The sequence below is a fragment of the Patella vulgata genome, chromosome 5 (genome assembly GCF_932274485.2).
Source record: "Patella vulgata chromosome 5, xgPatVulg1.2, whole genome shotgun sequence".
NCBI classification, from domain to species: Eukaryota; Metazoa; Mollusca; class Gastropoda; family Patellidae; genus Patella; species Patella vulgata.
Genome location: NC_065883.2, coordinates 11,165,816 through 11,183,036, shown reverse-complemented (window position 1 = coordinate 11,183,036; position 17,221 = coordinate 11,165,816). Strand labels below are relative to the sequence as shown.

At 36.1% G+C, this 17,221-nt stretch overlaps 1 protein-coding gene across 1 annotated transcript in view; it reads left to right on the top strand.

Moving 5' to 3' along the window:
- The window catches only part of LOC126821933 (isoleucine--tRNA ligase, mitochondrial), a 31,412-nt gene extending 14,845 nt beyond the window's left edge, over positions 1–16,567 (top strand). The window contains exons 17-23 of the mRNA XM_056100990.1: positions 7,506–7,631; positions 7,916–8,047; positions 9,327–9,430; positions 10,110–10,258; positions 11,767–11,951; positions 13,126–13,270; positions 13,468–16,567. Coding sequence (XP_055956965.1) covers positions 7,506–7,631; positions 7,916–8,047; positions 9,327–9,430; positions 10,110–10,258; positions 11,767–11,951; positions 13,126–13,270; positions 13,468–13,613 — 987 coding nt within the window. The 3' untranslated portion in view covers positions 13,614–16,567. The remainder of the gene's footprint in view (positions 1–7,505; positions 7,632–7,915; positions 8,048–9,326; positions 9,431–10,109; positions 10,259–11,766; positions 11,952–13,125; positions 13,271–13,467) is intronic.
- The last annotated feature ends 654 nt before the right edge of the window (positions 16,568–17,221 follow it).

Genomic DNA, 17,221 nt, shown 5'->3' with positions numbered 1-17,221 from the left:
AAACGTGAAGCGGGAAACATAACCCCTCCTCCGCCTGTCTTGGAGCCACACATAGAAATTGTAAGTACAAATTCTAGTCGTGAAACTGTCTCGGATCCTGGATTGATTTCCGATGATGTGATACAAAATGACATTGAAGTAACTGAGAATGACGACAGGCCGACTGGCCTGCACGGGGCCGGTATTCATGACGAACAAGTGACAGCAGCACGTGCGCCACATGGGGCCGGTACTATGTCTATGGTTGATGATAAACCCACTGTGAATCCCGAAGATAGTATCTCGAATATTAGTAGTAAAGGGAGTAAAATTTCTTCAGCCTCTAGAGCCAAAATGCGTGCAATTAAACTAAAAGAGGAATTGTTTGCTTTGGAAGAGTCCAATCAACTAGAAAAACAAAAACTTGAAATGCAACGAGCCATGGAAGAAATCAACAGAAAACAAAAAGAAATACGTCTGCGAGCACAACTTAAAGCAGCAACAGAAATAGCAACAGTGTTAGAAAATAAAAGTAGAGTGTCAGATTCAGAACTAACATTGAAACAAAAACCTATAATTCCTGAACATTCTCCCAGCAGTGTTTCTAATCATGTGACTGAACCTGAAAGTTGTGTGAATATTGAACCGGAAATCCCTGTGAGTTCTGATATTTGCCCTAAAACGGCTGTGAATAATGTTGACATATCCGATATATTGGCTAAACTTGTTGAAAATCAGAGGGACCAAGTACTTCCTAGTCAGGAATTACATTATTTTGATGGAACTGATGTGTTATCTTATCAAACATTTGTGAAGAATTTTCAATTTATTATTGAACGGAACACTAGTGACCCTGCCAGACTTTTAGAATTTATGTTAAAATACACAAAGGGTGAAGCACACGAACTGATCAAATTCTGCCCTTTGATAGAACCGCCTGTTGATGCGTATCGTGAAGCAAGAAGACTGTTAGACAGGGACTATGGTAATTCGCAACTCATAGCCTCTGCATTTGCATCAAAAGCTGAACATTGGTCGAAAATTCAGAATGGTGATAAAGTGGGGTTAAGAAAGTTTTCAATATTCTTAACCAATTGTGTTAATTCAAAACAAAATAATAAAGACATGAACTTTCTTGATGGTTTTGAATTTATTAAGACATTGTGTAGTAAACTGCCTATAGCCATACAACAAAAGTGGATTTCGGAAGTTGGTCGACTCCGTGAAAAGGAGAATCGTTCTCCTACTTTAATTGACTTTGAAAACTTTGTGGGTGTTTTATCAAGGAACGAGAACGATCCGAGAGTTAGTGGATTGGGTTACCAACAGAGATCAAATTATCAGTCATTCAGCGTTCAACCAAAAATCCCACAAAGGAGAGTGAACGCAACAAACATTCAACCTGTGGTACAACATGGTACGAAACGTGAAAATCTAGCAGCAAAGTCGCCATGCCTTTATTGTGGACAGCAAACGTATCATTCTTTATTGCAGTGTAGACGATTTGCTGGAATCACTCAATCTGATCGTGATATGTCAGTAAGAAAACTTGGTTTGTGTTATGCATGCCTAAATCCTGGTCATATGAAGGATACATGTCCAAATCCTGAATGGTCAAAATGTGACAAGTGTACGAGAACTCACCAAACTGTTATGCATGATCCTGCAAGGGACAGGAAAAACTTTAATAATAATAGTGAAACCAGTGTCAAGAAAAGTATTGATAATACGAACTACAAAATAACTTCAGGTTGTGTTAAAGCTGAAATTATGGGTGGAAACCCTTTAATGGCAATTGTTCCTATCTGCCTAAAACCAAAAGTGAATGACGATATAGTTTCAACCTATGCCTTCGTAGATAATGGCTCGGGTGTGTTATTTTTTAACAATGAGATTTCATATCATCTGAAACTCAGATGTAAACAAACTCAAGTTGTGTTAAAAACCATTAATTTGGAAGAGACTATAAACACTAGTATAGTGACTGATCTTGTACAAGTTAGTGATGTTTGTGGTAAAGCATTTTATGATTTGCCTCCAGCGTACATAAGGGATGAAATTCCAGTTACTATGAAGGATGCACCTCAACAGTCCGATATCAATAAATGGGAACATTTTAAGGACATTAAATTACCTGATTTGGGTGGTAACTGTATACCCAAAGTGACAGTGATGATTGGTGTGAACTTTCCATTGGCGACACAGCCACTCGAGATTCGTACAGGCAACCTCGGTGAACCGTATGCTGTAAGATCACCTTTGGGTTGGTTGTTCTACGGTCTTAACGGGAAATTTGAAAATCATATTAGTGTTAATTATTGTCATGTTGACCATAATTTAGAGCTACAAGTTAAATGGTACTTTAATCTCGAATTCGGTGAAAGGCTATGTGATGACCGACAATTCATGTCAGTAGAAGATAAACGGTTCATCAATATTATGGACAATTCTATAAAATTAAAAGATGGACATTATGAAACCAATCTGCCTTTAAGAAATCGTGATGTTGTGATGCCAAATAACAGGCTTCAAGCCGAAGTGTTCGCTTATAAACTGAGAAAGAGATTAAGTGTCAATGAATTTCTTCATAAACAATATACCGATTTCATGAATAATTTAGAATCGAAAAACTATGCCGAAAAAGTGCCAAAAGGTGAATTGGTGAAACTAGATGGTAAAGTATGGTATTTAAATCATCATAATGTTGTGCATCCAAGAAAACCCAATAAGGTGAGAGTGGTATTTAACTGCCCTTTGATGTATGATAATACATCTCTCAATGAACAATTATTGTCAGGCCCTGACTTGACAAATAAATTACTCGGTGTGCTTTTAAGATGGCGACAAGACTATTTTGCTGTCATGAGCGATATAGAGAGCATGTTTTATCAAGTCAGAGTTAGTAAATCTGATGTAGACTTTATGAGATTTTTATGGTGGCCAAAAGGGGACATAAATCAAGCATTAACTGAATATCGTATGTTAGTCCATTTATTTGGAGCTGTCAGTTCTCCGAGCTGTTCCAATTTCGCTCTCAAACGTGTAGCAAGCGACAATATAGGTAAAGTAGATCAAAGTGTCATTGACTCAATCAACAATGATTTTTACGTGGATGACTTTTTAAAATCGTTGCCGAGTGAACCTGAAGCCATTTCCTTAGTGAAAGATATTCGTACTGTATTAAGATCCGGTGGTTTTAATTTGACAAAATGGGTCAGTAACAGTCGCAATTTGATGAAAACTATCCCGGCATCTGATAGAGTTGATGAAACCAAAAACTTGGATTTCGACAATATCAATGACAATTTACCAGTGCAACGTGCATTGGGTGTGAAATGGGGTGTCGAAGACGATAAAATTGAATTTAGTGTGAGCTCTATGAATCCAAAAGCAACTCGTCGTAACATTTTATCGGTTATGAGTTCTGTGTACGACCCGTTTGGGTTCGCTTCTCCGTTCGTTCTCCGTGCTAAGTTAATCATTCAAGACTTATGTCGCGAAAAACTTGGTTGGGATCAAGAAATACCAGAAAAACATGAACGCGATTGGAGAAACTGGGTAAATGATTTACCGAACTTAGAAAACGTGTCAATTGATCGCTGTTTAAAGCCGAAGTCTTTTGGTAATATTGTGAATACACAATTGCATCATTTCGCAGATTCATCGCAAAATGCATACGCAATGGTTACTTATGTAAGATTTGAAAGTGACCGTGGTGAAGTACATGTGTCATTTGTGATAGGGAGATCACGTGTTGCGCCTATTAAACCGCACACAATTGTAAAGTTGGAATTATCAGCTGCTACGTCAGTTGTAAGAATTAACAATATGTTGAATACGGAATTGACTATACCAGTGAACCAAGTGTACTTCTGGACAGACAGCCAGACGGTACTGAAGTATATCGCGAATGAGAAAGCGCGTTATCAGGTGTTCGTGTCTAATCGCTTAGCAGTAATACGTGATGGATCGGAAATTGATCAATGGAGGTATGTTCCGTCTAAGCAGAACCCCGCTGATCATGCCTCTCGAGGTCTTAGTGCAGATGCCCTTAAATCTGTCAACTGGATAACGGGTCCAGGTTTTCTGTATGAGTCATCTGAGAAATGGCCGCCTATGCCAGTATTTAGTGAAAAACTTGACAATGAAACTGTGAGTGAAATAAACGTCGGGTGTATCAAGGTAAATCAAGACGATGTAAACAAGTTATTTAATCATTATTCGAACTGGAATCGTCTTAAACGCGGTATATCGTGGTGGTTAAGACTAAAGGCTATTTTAAAATTGAAAAGCCAAAAACTCGAAATTCCTGACAGTTTACGGAATGGAATCTTGACCGTGGATGAAGTATCAAGTGCTGAAAAATCTATCATTCAGTGTATTCAGAAATCTGTTTTTTCTGAAGATTATAAAATAATCTCTGGTGACAAAAATAATTCTGTTAAGTCCAATAGTGCTTTGTCAAATTTGGATCCTGTGTTTTTAAATGGTCTAATCTGTGTCGGTGGCAGATTAAGAAATGCTGACATTCCTAGTGATGCTAAACATCAAATTATTCTCCCAAAGAATAATCATGTGTCGATCTTAATTGTTAAATACTTTCATCATAAAGTAGGTCACCAGGGTCGTAATCATACGACTGCTGAGATACGTCAGAAATTCTGGATCATAAGATCTGGTGTTTTAGTGAAAGAGATAATCCGTAACTGTGTCATATGCCGTAAGATAAATTCTCGTGCTGGTCAGCAAAAGATGGCTGATTTGCCTAAATCTCGTGTTCAAGCTGATCTTAAAGCATTTACCAGTGTAGGCATCGACTACTTTGGTCATTTTGAGATTAAAGTAGGTCGATCGGTGAAAAAGCGGTATGGAGTGATATTTACATGTTTTACTACCCGTGCCATCCATATAGAGGTGTCAACTTCTTTAGATACTAGTTCTTGTGTTAGTGCTATCCGTCGGTTTATTGCTAGAAGGGGTGTGCCAAAGGACATATTTTCTGACAATGGAACTAATTTAGTAAGTGCAAGTAAAGAACTACGCGATGGTGTGAAAGAACTTAATCAAGCTGATCTTAACAGATTTGCTGTAGAACTTAACTTTAAGTGGCATTTTAACCCTCCTACTGCCTCTCACCACGGTGGTGTATGGGAGAGACAAATACGCACAATACGCAAAATATTACAATCACTGTTGAGTGAACAATATTTGAAAACCAGTCAAACTGAAGAACAATTACAAACATTTCTTTGTGAGGTGGAATCGATTATAAACAGTCGTCCTTTAACTCGTGTCTCTGAAGATCCGAATGATTTGGAAGTAATTACTCCAAACTCATTATTATTGTTGCAACCTGTGACGTCATTTCCTACAGGTGTATTCTGTGAACGTGACATTTACTCAAAACGTAGATGGCGGCAAATACAATATCTAGCCGAGTTATTTTGGAAACGGTGGACTAGGGAATATCTCCCAATGTTGCAACAAAGACAAAAGTGGCTAAAACCAAATAGGAACTTTAAAATAGGTGACGTAGTTTTGATAGTGGACGATAATGCACCTAGATGTTCGTGGCTTATGGGTGTTATTATTGATGTATATCCAAATAAACAAGGTCTAGTGAGAAGTGTACAGCTAAGGACAAAGACCACTACATTGGTCAGACCGATTACTAAATTATGCTTTTTATTAGAGCAAGATGCGTGAAATGCGAATCGTGATGAACTGTGAATCGTGCTGAACTGTGAACCCGTGAACTTTCTAAATACTTTAGAATGTCATAACTTTAAGTTTAAAGGTAACTTTCATTTGTGAAATCTGTACAACTAGTATCTTTTCTTTATATGTGAATCATGTAATCTTTAACTTAATTGTGAACTTCAGTAAACTTGTGAATTTGTAGATTGTGACATCATTCTTTATAACATTATTGTTTATTTTGTTGTAAATTACAGTTTATTCATTTGTTTAGTTTGATTATAATTGTAAAAGTCGTGAAGTGTGAGTGCTGAATTGTGAAACAGTATTTGTGAAGTGAGTTAGCTTGGTGAATTAGCTCTAGTTAAGAGTTTCTTGTTTATTTGATCTTTGAACATTGTAATGTTGTATATCTTATTCTTTGTTATCATAAGATAGGGGCCGGAATGTAATGTTCAAAATCTACATATGGCAATATAATGTGTCTGTGCATACATGCAGTATATTAAGTTAAATGTGAGTTAATCGAGTCTAATTGCATATTGTAGGATAGTATCTAGTGTCTTGAAAATCGAGTCAGTTGCTTAGCAACCGAGCGGATGTTGTGAACATGTGCGATGAAAGTAAAGATGAAAGTGCGTGATGTGAGCTGGTGACAGCGTACTGTTTTCTACCGCAAGTTAACACGAGCCAAAACGCTAAGATTATCTATGTATGTATCTATCAGAATATGACTTGTAACCAGTGAACCTTTGTGAAATAACTAATGTGATGGTGAATAAATAGTTGTTATGTTGCAGTTTCATATTTCTTATGGACACATCATAGGGTTTTATCAAAGCGGTGACGCGCGTATGTAACGATATGCTGAAAAGGGACTAGCTTAGATTTGTAGCGGTGTCATGTGAATAATTTAGTGGGGTGAACTTCATCGAACTAGTCTTCACCAGCTCGGCATCCACAATAATATATACTCATCACACTGAAGACTTTCATTTTGTTATTTAAGATAAAATGTGAGTCACAGTGGCTCTGCCTCACTAACCAGGAGGTACGCGTTTTCTTCCTGGTTCCTCTGTATGTTGGTATTTACGACTATTTAACCCCGTAATCTTACGCCGAACGAGTTCTTTGTATATTTGTAAATACTTTATTATTTTGCAATAAATATGACCCCATTTCTATTTTTATATAGTAATGGTAATAAATGTATTATCAGTTATTTTGTGCATAATCAAATGAGCCATTAGCAGAGGTTGGTGTGAACTGGAAGGGAAGACAACTCTGTTTGAGAGATTGGTCCTATGTATACCATTGTCAGCATGTTAAAGAACTTCTGATAGTCTCAAATCAGAATAAGACTAGGCCATCTCAGGGCAAAGTATCCCACATAGCACACGCCCTGGCGTATGCCTACTTCATTAGCCTGATTGATGCTGAATAGTAGTATTAAACATACATTATGCAAGATATAAATCTGTCTATTGCAAGTCTTTCTTTAGGCCTGAAATGTTATTTAAATTATTAATTAGACATTAATTAAAAAAACAAGACCATAAACATCTCTTGATGGCATGGGATATTCAAGATTTTAACTAGATTAGAACGGTTCGTCATCTAAAAATTTAATTTAAAAATGGAAAAGTGAGGCTAAGTCTCGAATATGGTTACCACTATGGTCAGCTCTTTATCTAAATCTTACATAATGTATCTTTAAGTATTCCTTTCATATTTGTGAGACTTTTTATTTTTTTCAACATAATAGGTCTCTATGATGTAAAATGTATACCAATGAAATAAAATTATTTTCTGTGTTTTAATTACAACAGAATAAATCTGTGGAACCGTCTTATGGTGTGGATGTGTTAAGATGGTGGACAGCTCGATCTCATCTAGAAACAAACATTATGATTGGTCCAGCCATATTAGACAAATTTCAAACAGATATTTTCAATGTAAGTTGATTTCAACTCCCTATAGGATACTTTAAGTTTTTGAAAACCTGATTATGTCAGTGGATTCTACCCTATGTAATTGTGGGCATGTCTATAAAGTCTAGTACCTTTGAAAAAGTAGTGCACATGGCACTATCTATATCTCATATACGTATGTGCAATTGTCATGTATTGTTATTTGTAATTGCATGCTTCTCCCTATATAATAAAATTTATGTATAAATTATTATATTTACCAAGAGTATGTATCTTATGCGGCAATAATTATTGGGTTTTTTTTTCAGGTTAGAAAATGTCTGAGGTTTTTATTGGGTAATATTTCTGATTTTGATCCAAATAAGGACGCTGTTGAATATTCATCATTATTACCACAAGATCAATATATGTTACATTTACTTTATATACACTGTCAGAATGTAAGTCATACGTGATTATAATTACTTTATATACACTGTCAAAATGTAAGTTATACATATTATAATTATATCAGTTTATTATGGGGTGTTGGATGGCCGAATGGTTAGCACGTGCAGGTTGTATCATAAGGTCTGTCATTGAGTGGCGTGGTTTCGAATCCCCAGTTGTATGTGGCAAGGAGTAGGGTCGCCTGTCCAACCTCGTGGGTTTTCTCCGGGTCCTCTGGTTTCCTCCCACTGCAAAAGACCCCTACGTGCAAGCGAATTATTGAAATAAAATTGAACCATGTGTTAGTCCCGAAATGACCTAGTTTATGTTGAGTGGACGTTAAACCCCATTGCTCTCTCTCTCACCAGTTTATTATGTGTAGTCCCGAGCTGTTGTTTCAATATATTACGCAATGTCTTAAGCTTGAGACCATTAAACAACTTAAAATACAAACTAATGTACGCTTGGCACAGTGCCTGTATCATTATTTGAAATAATTAGACATTAATTAAAAAAACAAGACCATAAACATCTCTTGATGGCATCGGATATTCAAGATTTTAACTAGATTAGAACGGTTCGTCATCTAATAATTTAATTTAAAAATGGAAAAGTGAGGCTAAGTCTCGAATATGGTTACCACTATGGTCACCAATGGATACACCAACGTCAAAGAATGACGTCACATCTGTATTTTAATTGGATTTGATACAATAAAAATGTACCAACCCGGCTAATGAAAATGTGCATATGAGGTAAATTTCACCTGGACAGCGGTGATGATGGGTTGGGATGGCCTAGTTGTCTAGAGCTTCGATTTCTAGCTGGCTGGTCACCTCTGGCTTGTTTTCGATCGGTGGTGTGAGCAAATGTTACTTGGAGATAGGGGCGCCTTCTCAACCTCGTTAATTTTTTCTGGGTACTCTGGTTTCCTCCCACATGAAAGACCCATGCACGTGCACTAAGCGGAATAAAATAAGACAGCTTGTTTGGGATATCATTCTCGATCGAAGAAGGGACCTCCAGATTAGCGAGCCAATGTCCTACTGATTCAGTCGCCGTGGCTCCATTTGAAGATAGTGTAGAGGACTTCTTGTCAACCACATAACTAAAATAAAGGTTTGTATTTCTATGAAAAAGTACCACAGAGATTGAGATAGTTGTACATGACTAGAATAAAGGTTTCTAAGGGTCGTTCACACAGAGTTAAAAGGTTTGACTATATAGAATACATATCTAAGATAGTTCGTTCAATGATAGGTATATATGAGTGTACTGTATTTATTTCAGATAACTAAATATTATGAAGAATATCATTTTAGTAAAGTTTTATTAGATATGGAGAAATTTATCAACACAGATTTTAGTTTCTACTCCAGTATAATTAAAGACAGGTATAGTTAGACGGTTAAACTGTTTAATAATAGGCCCCCCACCTCCCCACCCCCTACCCCCGTTTTAGTTTCTACTCCAGTATAATTCAAGACAGGTATAGTTAGACAGTTACACTATTTAATAATAGATCCCCCCTCCCCCATTATTTATATAATCACATTATTTTAGATGTAGATGCATTTTACCATTAATTATTACAATACACCACTTCCTTTAAGATAAGAGAACACGAGAAAAATAGAAATAGTCTGTACATTCTATACTTAATAAAAACATGGGAATGCACAGACTTTTTTTTTTTTTCTTTCTTGTTCTCTTATCTAGCGACAGTCAATTCTTTTAATGAATTGACAGATATCCTTTCACAGTCTCACACAACAACTTTTGGTCTTCGAAGGAACTATTAGTGAGCAGAAATTCGTCCATATATCTGTTATCACTCGTCACTTCAGTCAGTTATATAGAGGGATAACTTGTGTTTTCCTTTTGCGTTTGTCACTTCCGATTTTTGAAACTTGCATTACGTATCTATCGTAGCAATGATCTCTGTGTTAAAATTATATTTGGAACGTGTTTAACGAGTTCTATCAAATATGTGATAATGACTGACACCAATATTGTCCTTTAAGTTAATTTTAATAGTACACATTTGATATAGCTGTGCTAATATTCCTTCAGGTGCTACTGTGAAGAAAAACATAGTGTAGAAAGATTATCCAGTATAACTGTACAGTATCATATGATAGATATGATTACCAAGTCTTTAGCTCCTATATTACCTCATGTAGCAGAAGAAGTATATCAGTTTTATCCTAATATATCTAAAGGTATAAATACACTTATTAGTGCACGTAAAAGATCCCTTGGCAGTTGGAATTCGATATAAGAGTAGGCCGTAGTGCCGCTGTCCGGGCAAAATTTCCCTCATAGCACACTGTATGGCGTATGCCCGTCTACATTAGCCCAGGTTAGGAGCAGAACAGTAGGACATTAACCCTATTTCATTTCATTTCATTTCATTTATTAGTTTATCAAATAATTTATCCTTAAAACAGTTAAATTTATAGTTTTTATGGGTAAAAACACTTCAAAATCAATTAAAAAACTGTGATAATAGTAAAAATTGTCACAAATTACTTACAAAATTCACTGGTTGGCAAAATTCTCAAGTGGCAGCCATGAAATGAAATGGGGTTTAACATCCTACTGTTCTGCTCCGACTAATCAAATAAAGACAATCATATGCCGCATAGTGTACTATAAGGGAAATTTTGCCTTGATAGTGGTTCTATGGCCTACTCTTATATCAAATTCCAACTGTCAAGGGTTCTTGATGTGTACACGAGACCTCAGATTTTAATACCATCGAGAATGACTATACGTGTACATTGTCCCTTGCCAGTAGCCATGAAATAGACAATGGATGTAATTAAAGTTTAACTCAATATCAGATGTATTAAAATTTATACTGTTTGAATGAATGAGGCTAAACATACCCCACAGGAGAATACTAACAGTCTAGATTGGAATAACCAGACACCAAAGACTGCCATTCTTTTTGGACCCTTCACATATTTTGCCGAACATAACTGATTAGAAATTACAGTAAAAACAGAAACGATTGAATGTAAATTAGTTTATATACATTCATATTACATTATTATATGCATTGCGACCCATTTGTGTCCATTTCTAGAATAGCCAAAGAATAGAGATTCACCTCCTTTAATATCAGTTTTCAGATGTACCGGTATACAGATTTTGTTATTTCAAAACAATTACATTTTCCGATGCATATAAATAGAGAATCTCCTACCAGTCTTTTTTGATATCAAAAAATATCAACACAAGTTAATAAAGTAACAAAAAACGAGGCTCTGCCGAATTTTTTTTACTTTATCAACGAGTGTTGATATTTTTTGATATCAAAAAAGACGAGTAGGAGATTTTATTTATCACCCAATCCCTTCTTACATGCACAAATAGATAAATATAATTCTTTGCTGTAGATTTCACTTTTACTGAACATTACGGCGTAGTGATACATCATTTTTTGACAGCAATTCAACCATTGCAAAGTCCTTTATATTGACCCAGTTTTTCCATCAAGGTCAATTGAATAAGAATAGTTCATTTTTAATAAAAAAAAGTTGCTTTTAATAAGAAATGAACTATTCTTTGAAAATAAAAAAAAAGTAGTTCCTTTTCAACTGACCAATCAAATTCATGTAAAGCGATATCTCCTAAGGAGATATTGCAGTAGATTATGAAATATATCACACAAGCGATATCTACTGTAGAATGTATTATTGGGTGATAAATTTTATTATTTCAGAAGAAAGTGTGTTTAAATCTAGCTGGTATAGTTTAAATATTGAATGGAAGAAACCAGATTTAAAGAATAAACTAGAATGTATTTTAGATATACGGAAAGATTTAAACAGTATTTTAGCTGCTGAGAATACGTTAGAATATGATGTTGTTATTTACGCTAGCCAATTACTACATGATATATTAAAGGTAGGGTAATTTTACATGGGGGGGCTAGGGTATTTTAAAGGTAGGTTAGGTGGAGGGGGTGGATGGTCGAATGGTTAGCGCATGCACGTTGCATCATAAGGTCTGTCATTGAGTCAACTGGCATGGATTCGATTCCCTGCTTGTACGTGACAAGGAGTAGGGTTGCCTGTCTAACCTCGTGGGTTTTCTCTGGGTCCTCCAGTTTCCTCCCACTGCTAAAGACCCCTACTTTAAATATATGAAAGGTAGGTTAATTTTAAATGAGGGACTAGGGTATTTGTGTTGTTTGATCTATCTCCAGTAAAATAAAATCCATTGTACAATTAAATATTGCAATGCATAATAAAGTTCTTAATAACCATAATTAATGCCAGGTTCCCACTATCACGATTTGTGCTACGATTGAAATCGTGGAGTAATCGTGGTGATCCTATTAGTCGTGGCAATCGTGTTGGCCGTATCGAAATGTATCCGAAGTATCTGCACGTATCAGATCATGAACTCAATAGGGACAATCCTATCATTATGCATCGCATGACAGTGGGACCTGGCATTAGTAGTTGATTCATATGGGATAAAGACATTTCTTTTAGCATGGGGGGGATCACGTGGCTAAGTGGGTAAGACGCTGGCTCGCTAGCCTGGAGGTCGTGTGTTTGATCCCTGCATTGGCCGAGAAAGTTCATCCAGATTTTACGGCGTGGTTCCCCCTTGTCAGTGATGCAGGACTGAGGGCCTGACAAGGACAGCTGTCTAGTCCTTTGGATGATACGAAAAACCGAGGTCCCGTGTATACATTGGAATGCATGTAAAAAATCCCTTGGCAGTTGGAAATCGATATAAGAGTAGGCGATAATGCCGCTGCCCGGGCAAAATTTCCCTCATAGCACACTGTATGGTGTCTGCCCGTCTTCATTAGCCCAGCATAGGAGCAGAACAGTAGGATGTTAAACCCCATTTCATTTCATTTCTTTTAGCATGGATCAGATAGTAGAATGGTGGTCTGCAGAAGAATTTTAAAAGTTTATGTATCATAATTCTATTTCCAAAAACATAATCATTATGATTTAGTTTGCATGGTTCAGACAGTAGAATTTTATACTAAACTTTGGTGGAAATCTAATGATCCGAATAGGATTTAATATATTTTAATTATGTTAATCCTATTTTGCAGGAATTCCAAAAAGAGACGACATCAAGTACATCATCATTAAATGAAATATTACAGATGTCTCATACTAGTTTATTGGACAAACCACCGACCATTATACCAGAAGACTCTCAATCAGTTGAAGGCCTTACAACAGTTTATGTTAAAGGTGAACACTCCATAACCCTTTTTATTTATCTGCATCTCTCTCTCTCTCTCTCTCTCTCTCTCTTGCAAGGGATTAAAAATCCACCAAACAACAGTGAGATTAATGCGTTCCAATATGAATCTTATACATTTTGAGATCTCTTGACAATTTGACAAGTTTCTGACTTATGTTAAATATATAACCTCTTTATCTTACAGGTATGAAATGGCCAGAGAAATTTAAATTAATTATTATTCCCGCTATGGATCATATCTGTGAAAGATGTCGACGCTACACGTCTAAAAGTAGTACGGCACCATGTGATAGATGTTTATCTGTTCTAGCGGATGATTGGATAAATTAGTGTCAGGAATGAGGCAGGGTATGCTTACAAGTAAAGCATTTGGTAACTGGGTTGATTTTATTCATGAGAAGAGAACTTCGTAGAAATCGACAGATGGTGTGTTCTTCACTGCTAGTGAATGGCAGATATGGGAATTCATACGACTTGGTTGTCTGTGTTGTTGCTTAACCAGAATCGCGTCTGTCTGTATAAACCAGTGGTTCTCAACCTTTTTTTTGCCAACGGCACACCTTGGAACACATGAAAAAAATAGCGGCACACCTGGCTAAATATATATGAAAAATATTTGAATTTTGCCAAATAAAAACATGGCAAGTCATAGACCGCATACAACTCTAGACACAGAGACTAGTCATAGACACATAGAATGACTCAAACTAAATGGAGAAAAACAACAGCTATTGCAGTGTTTCGAATTTCATCCGTCAATTTCATCGCGGCACACAGGTTGAGAATCACTGGGGTAAACTGTGAGTCTGGTTCAGCGAATCTAATATAGAGTATTTCTAACGTTTATGTAATACAAAGTTTCTGATTTTTACTAATCAAGGTTTCGACTAGGATTCTGTAGTCCAGTGGTTTATAACTCAGTCAGTCTCAGTGGTTCGATGGAGGTGTGCGTGTCCATTCTGTTCACCAGGAATACTTTTGGCATTCCCACAATACTTTTATGGCATTTTCAGTGTTTCACCTTAAGAAAACTGATGGATATTGATGAATATTTATGGCAAATTCTAAAAACTGTTGTGTAATTTATGGTGTAATTTATGTTACATAATTAATTTTTCGAATATGAAGGATTAGGTGAATGCACGTATGAAACTTGCGGGTTTCAGTACCCCCAAAAAGGTTAAGAACCACTGCTCTAATCTGTATCAAGACATGGTGACAACCTGCAGAGTGTACCAAGTCAATCTGATTAAAACACAGTTCCTATTTCGTTTTGGTTTTTATAGTAAAAAATTTCGTTTTACTTGTCTTTATTACACTAGGATCTGGAAGAGTTGTTATATTACCCGTGTTCTGGATGAGATGATGGATTAGCCAATGAAACTGTCTGTTACGGCGAGTTCTAGGCCTTTTTATGCACGGAACTGTGGGTAAACCACTAGAAACGTCAACGCTGATTGATCAATCAATGTCAACGTCATAGTGTCAAAAACTGCTCATTTGAACCCTGACGTGAACTCCCACTATAACTTGTCAGATCTTCATGTAGTGTAGGCCATCGAAAGTATAAAAAAAACGAAATGAAATATAGATCTGTATTGTAATCAGATTAATACCTAGTGTGAGGTATAGAAATCATCACCACAAACATACTGAGACCTTTTCTGTCATGACAAGGAAGAATAATAATTCCTCGTTTCTAATAAATTTGGAAATTGTGTAATGGAATATTGGATTAGATAAAAATCTATGGTTTATTCAAAGAAAGTGGTAAATGAACATCTCCCTAACTATTGGAATCTTTAGAAATAGCAGAACTAACAAACAAACATTTTTGAATAATATTTTAATAATCGGTCACATTAAATAAAACACAAAACTTTATGGATTACAGTTGCTGAATTTAATAAGGAGCAATATTTCAACAATGACTCTCTTGTCATTATCAATCACAATATGGACACTGCTAGAAAGTTATTATAGTCTTTAAAGTATTGGGTTTTCTTTTACAAATATAATCAAATCACTTGATTTAGAACAATTTGCTATTATGGTTTTTGAATTTTTTGATTTAATGGCAGTATGTCATAAGCAAAATTCTAAAGTCTGTATTTTGAACAGTCTGAATTGTGCCAGTGAGCACATTTTTAAATTCTATCTTTTACTACAGTGGTAATTGATTGCCAATAGACACAGTTCTAAATTATATGTTTGCTTTGTTTGAGTGAGTTGCCTTCTGAAATGATGGATTATTTAAACCTTGTGCTCTGTAATTGAAAGAGAGAAGTTTTGGTGAACTGAGTGACCTGTGGTTGGGTGTTGATATCAAAGTAAGAATGAGTGAATTGTTGATGTGTTGTTAAATTTATTAGATTTATTAGATTATTAGAATCAGGTTTTATGAGAGTGTTCTCTCTAATATAAGTGCATGTCACACAACCATGTGAAAAAATCCAACACTTTCGTCCACTTTTTTGTTGCACTTTACATTATGGGCCATTCGCTTTATTATCTTATACTTCTCATATGGCTGTTTCAAACAAATAAATGTATATCACAGTGCCATTTAGATGTGAAAAGATGAGGATTTTAACTTAAAAACTATTAGGCTTTATGAGAGTGTTCTCTCTACTAAGTGCACGGCAAACCAGCTACAATTAAATGTATCGTTAAACTGTGTGGCTTGAGTAAGGTCGAAGACATCAGTAGTGGAACCATTTCTAACATCAAACAACCTTGTGTGGGAGCCACGGGGGCTAAGTGGGTAGGTAAGATGCTAGGTCGCTAACCTGGAAGTCGTATGTTCGATCCCTGCATTGCTGTCTAGTCGTTCGGATCGGATCGAAAACTTGGGTCCTCTGTATACATTGGCGTGAACATAAAAGATCCCTTGGCAGTTGGAATTCGATATCAGAGTAGGCCATCATGCCACTGCCCGGGCAAAATTTCCCTCATAGCACACTAAGGGATCTTAACATGCACGCAAATATGTACACAGGACCTCATTTTTTTCATCCCATTTATATTACTATACGTTGTCCCTCCTGCACCACTGACAAGGGGGGAACCATGCTGGAAAATCCCGATGAACTTTCAACACAGGGGCATACTTTATAAAGATTAATCTATAATCTAAATTTATAAACAGATATAATCTTTGTATGAATATGGGATCATATTGTATTGTATGTTATAGGTTTATAAATGAAGGAAAACAGATTCTGATTTGAATATAAGTGCTGTTTGTTATTTAATGATAAAATAAAACTTTTATATTAAATGTTTGCAGATCGTTTTAATTATAAATTGGATTCTGTCGAAAAGAAATGAAATGAAATGGGGTTTAACATCCTATTGACTAGGCTAATAAAGACCAGCATATGGCACACAGTGTGCTTTGAGGGAATTTTACCCGGACAGTGGCACAATGGCCTACTCTTATATCGAATTCCAACTGTCAAGGGTTCTTTTACGTGCAAGGCAATGTGTACATGGGACCTTGGTTTTTCATCCCATCCCAACGATTATACATATCCTACATCACTGACAAGTGGGAACCACATCAGAAAATCCTGATGATCTTTGTTGAAAGGAATGGGGTTTAAATGTCTCATTTTGAGACTAACATATGTTACCTGTAATTGTTATTTCTTTGACTGTCAAGTATTCTTTTACACACAGTCTTTTCTTGATTCCCCAAACAAAAATACCCTAAAATCTGAGCTGTGTATAGGGCTGTAAAGCTGAAAGAGAGATGTAGTCTATCATGATCCCAAAAGCTGGATTGTGTATAGCTGTAACGCTGAAGGAGACTCTCATGATCCCCCAAACAAAAAAAACCCAAGACCGGGCTTGCATACTGTAAAGCTGAAGATGACATATAGTCTTTTTGTAATGCCCAAAACCTGGGTTATGTATAGGAGAGAGAGAAATAGGGT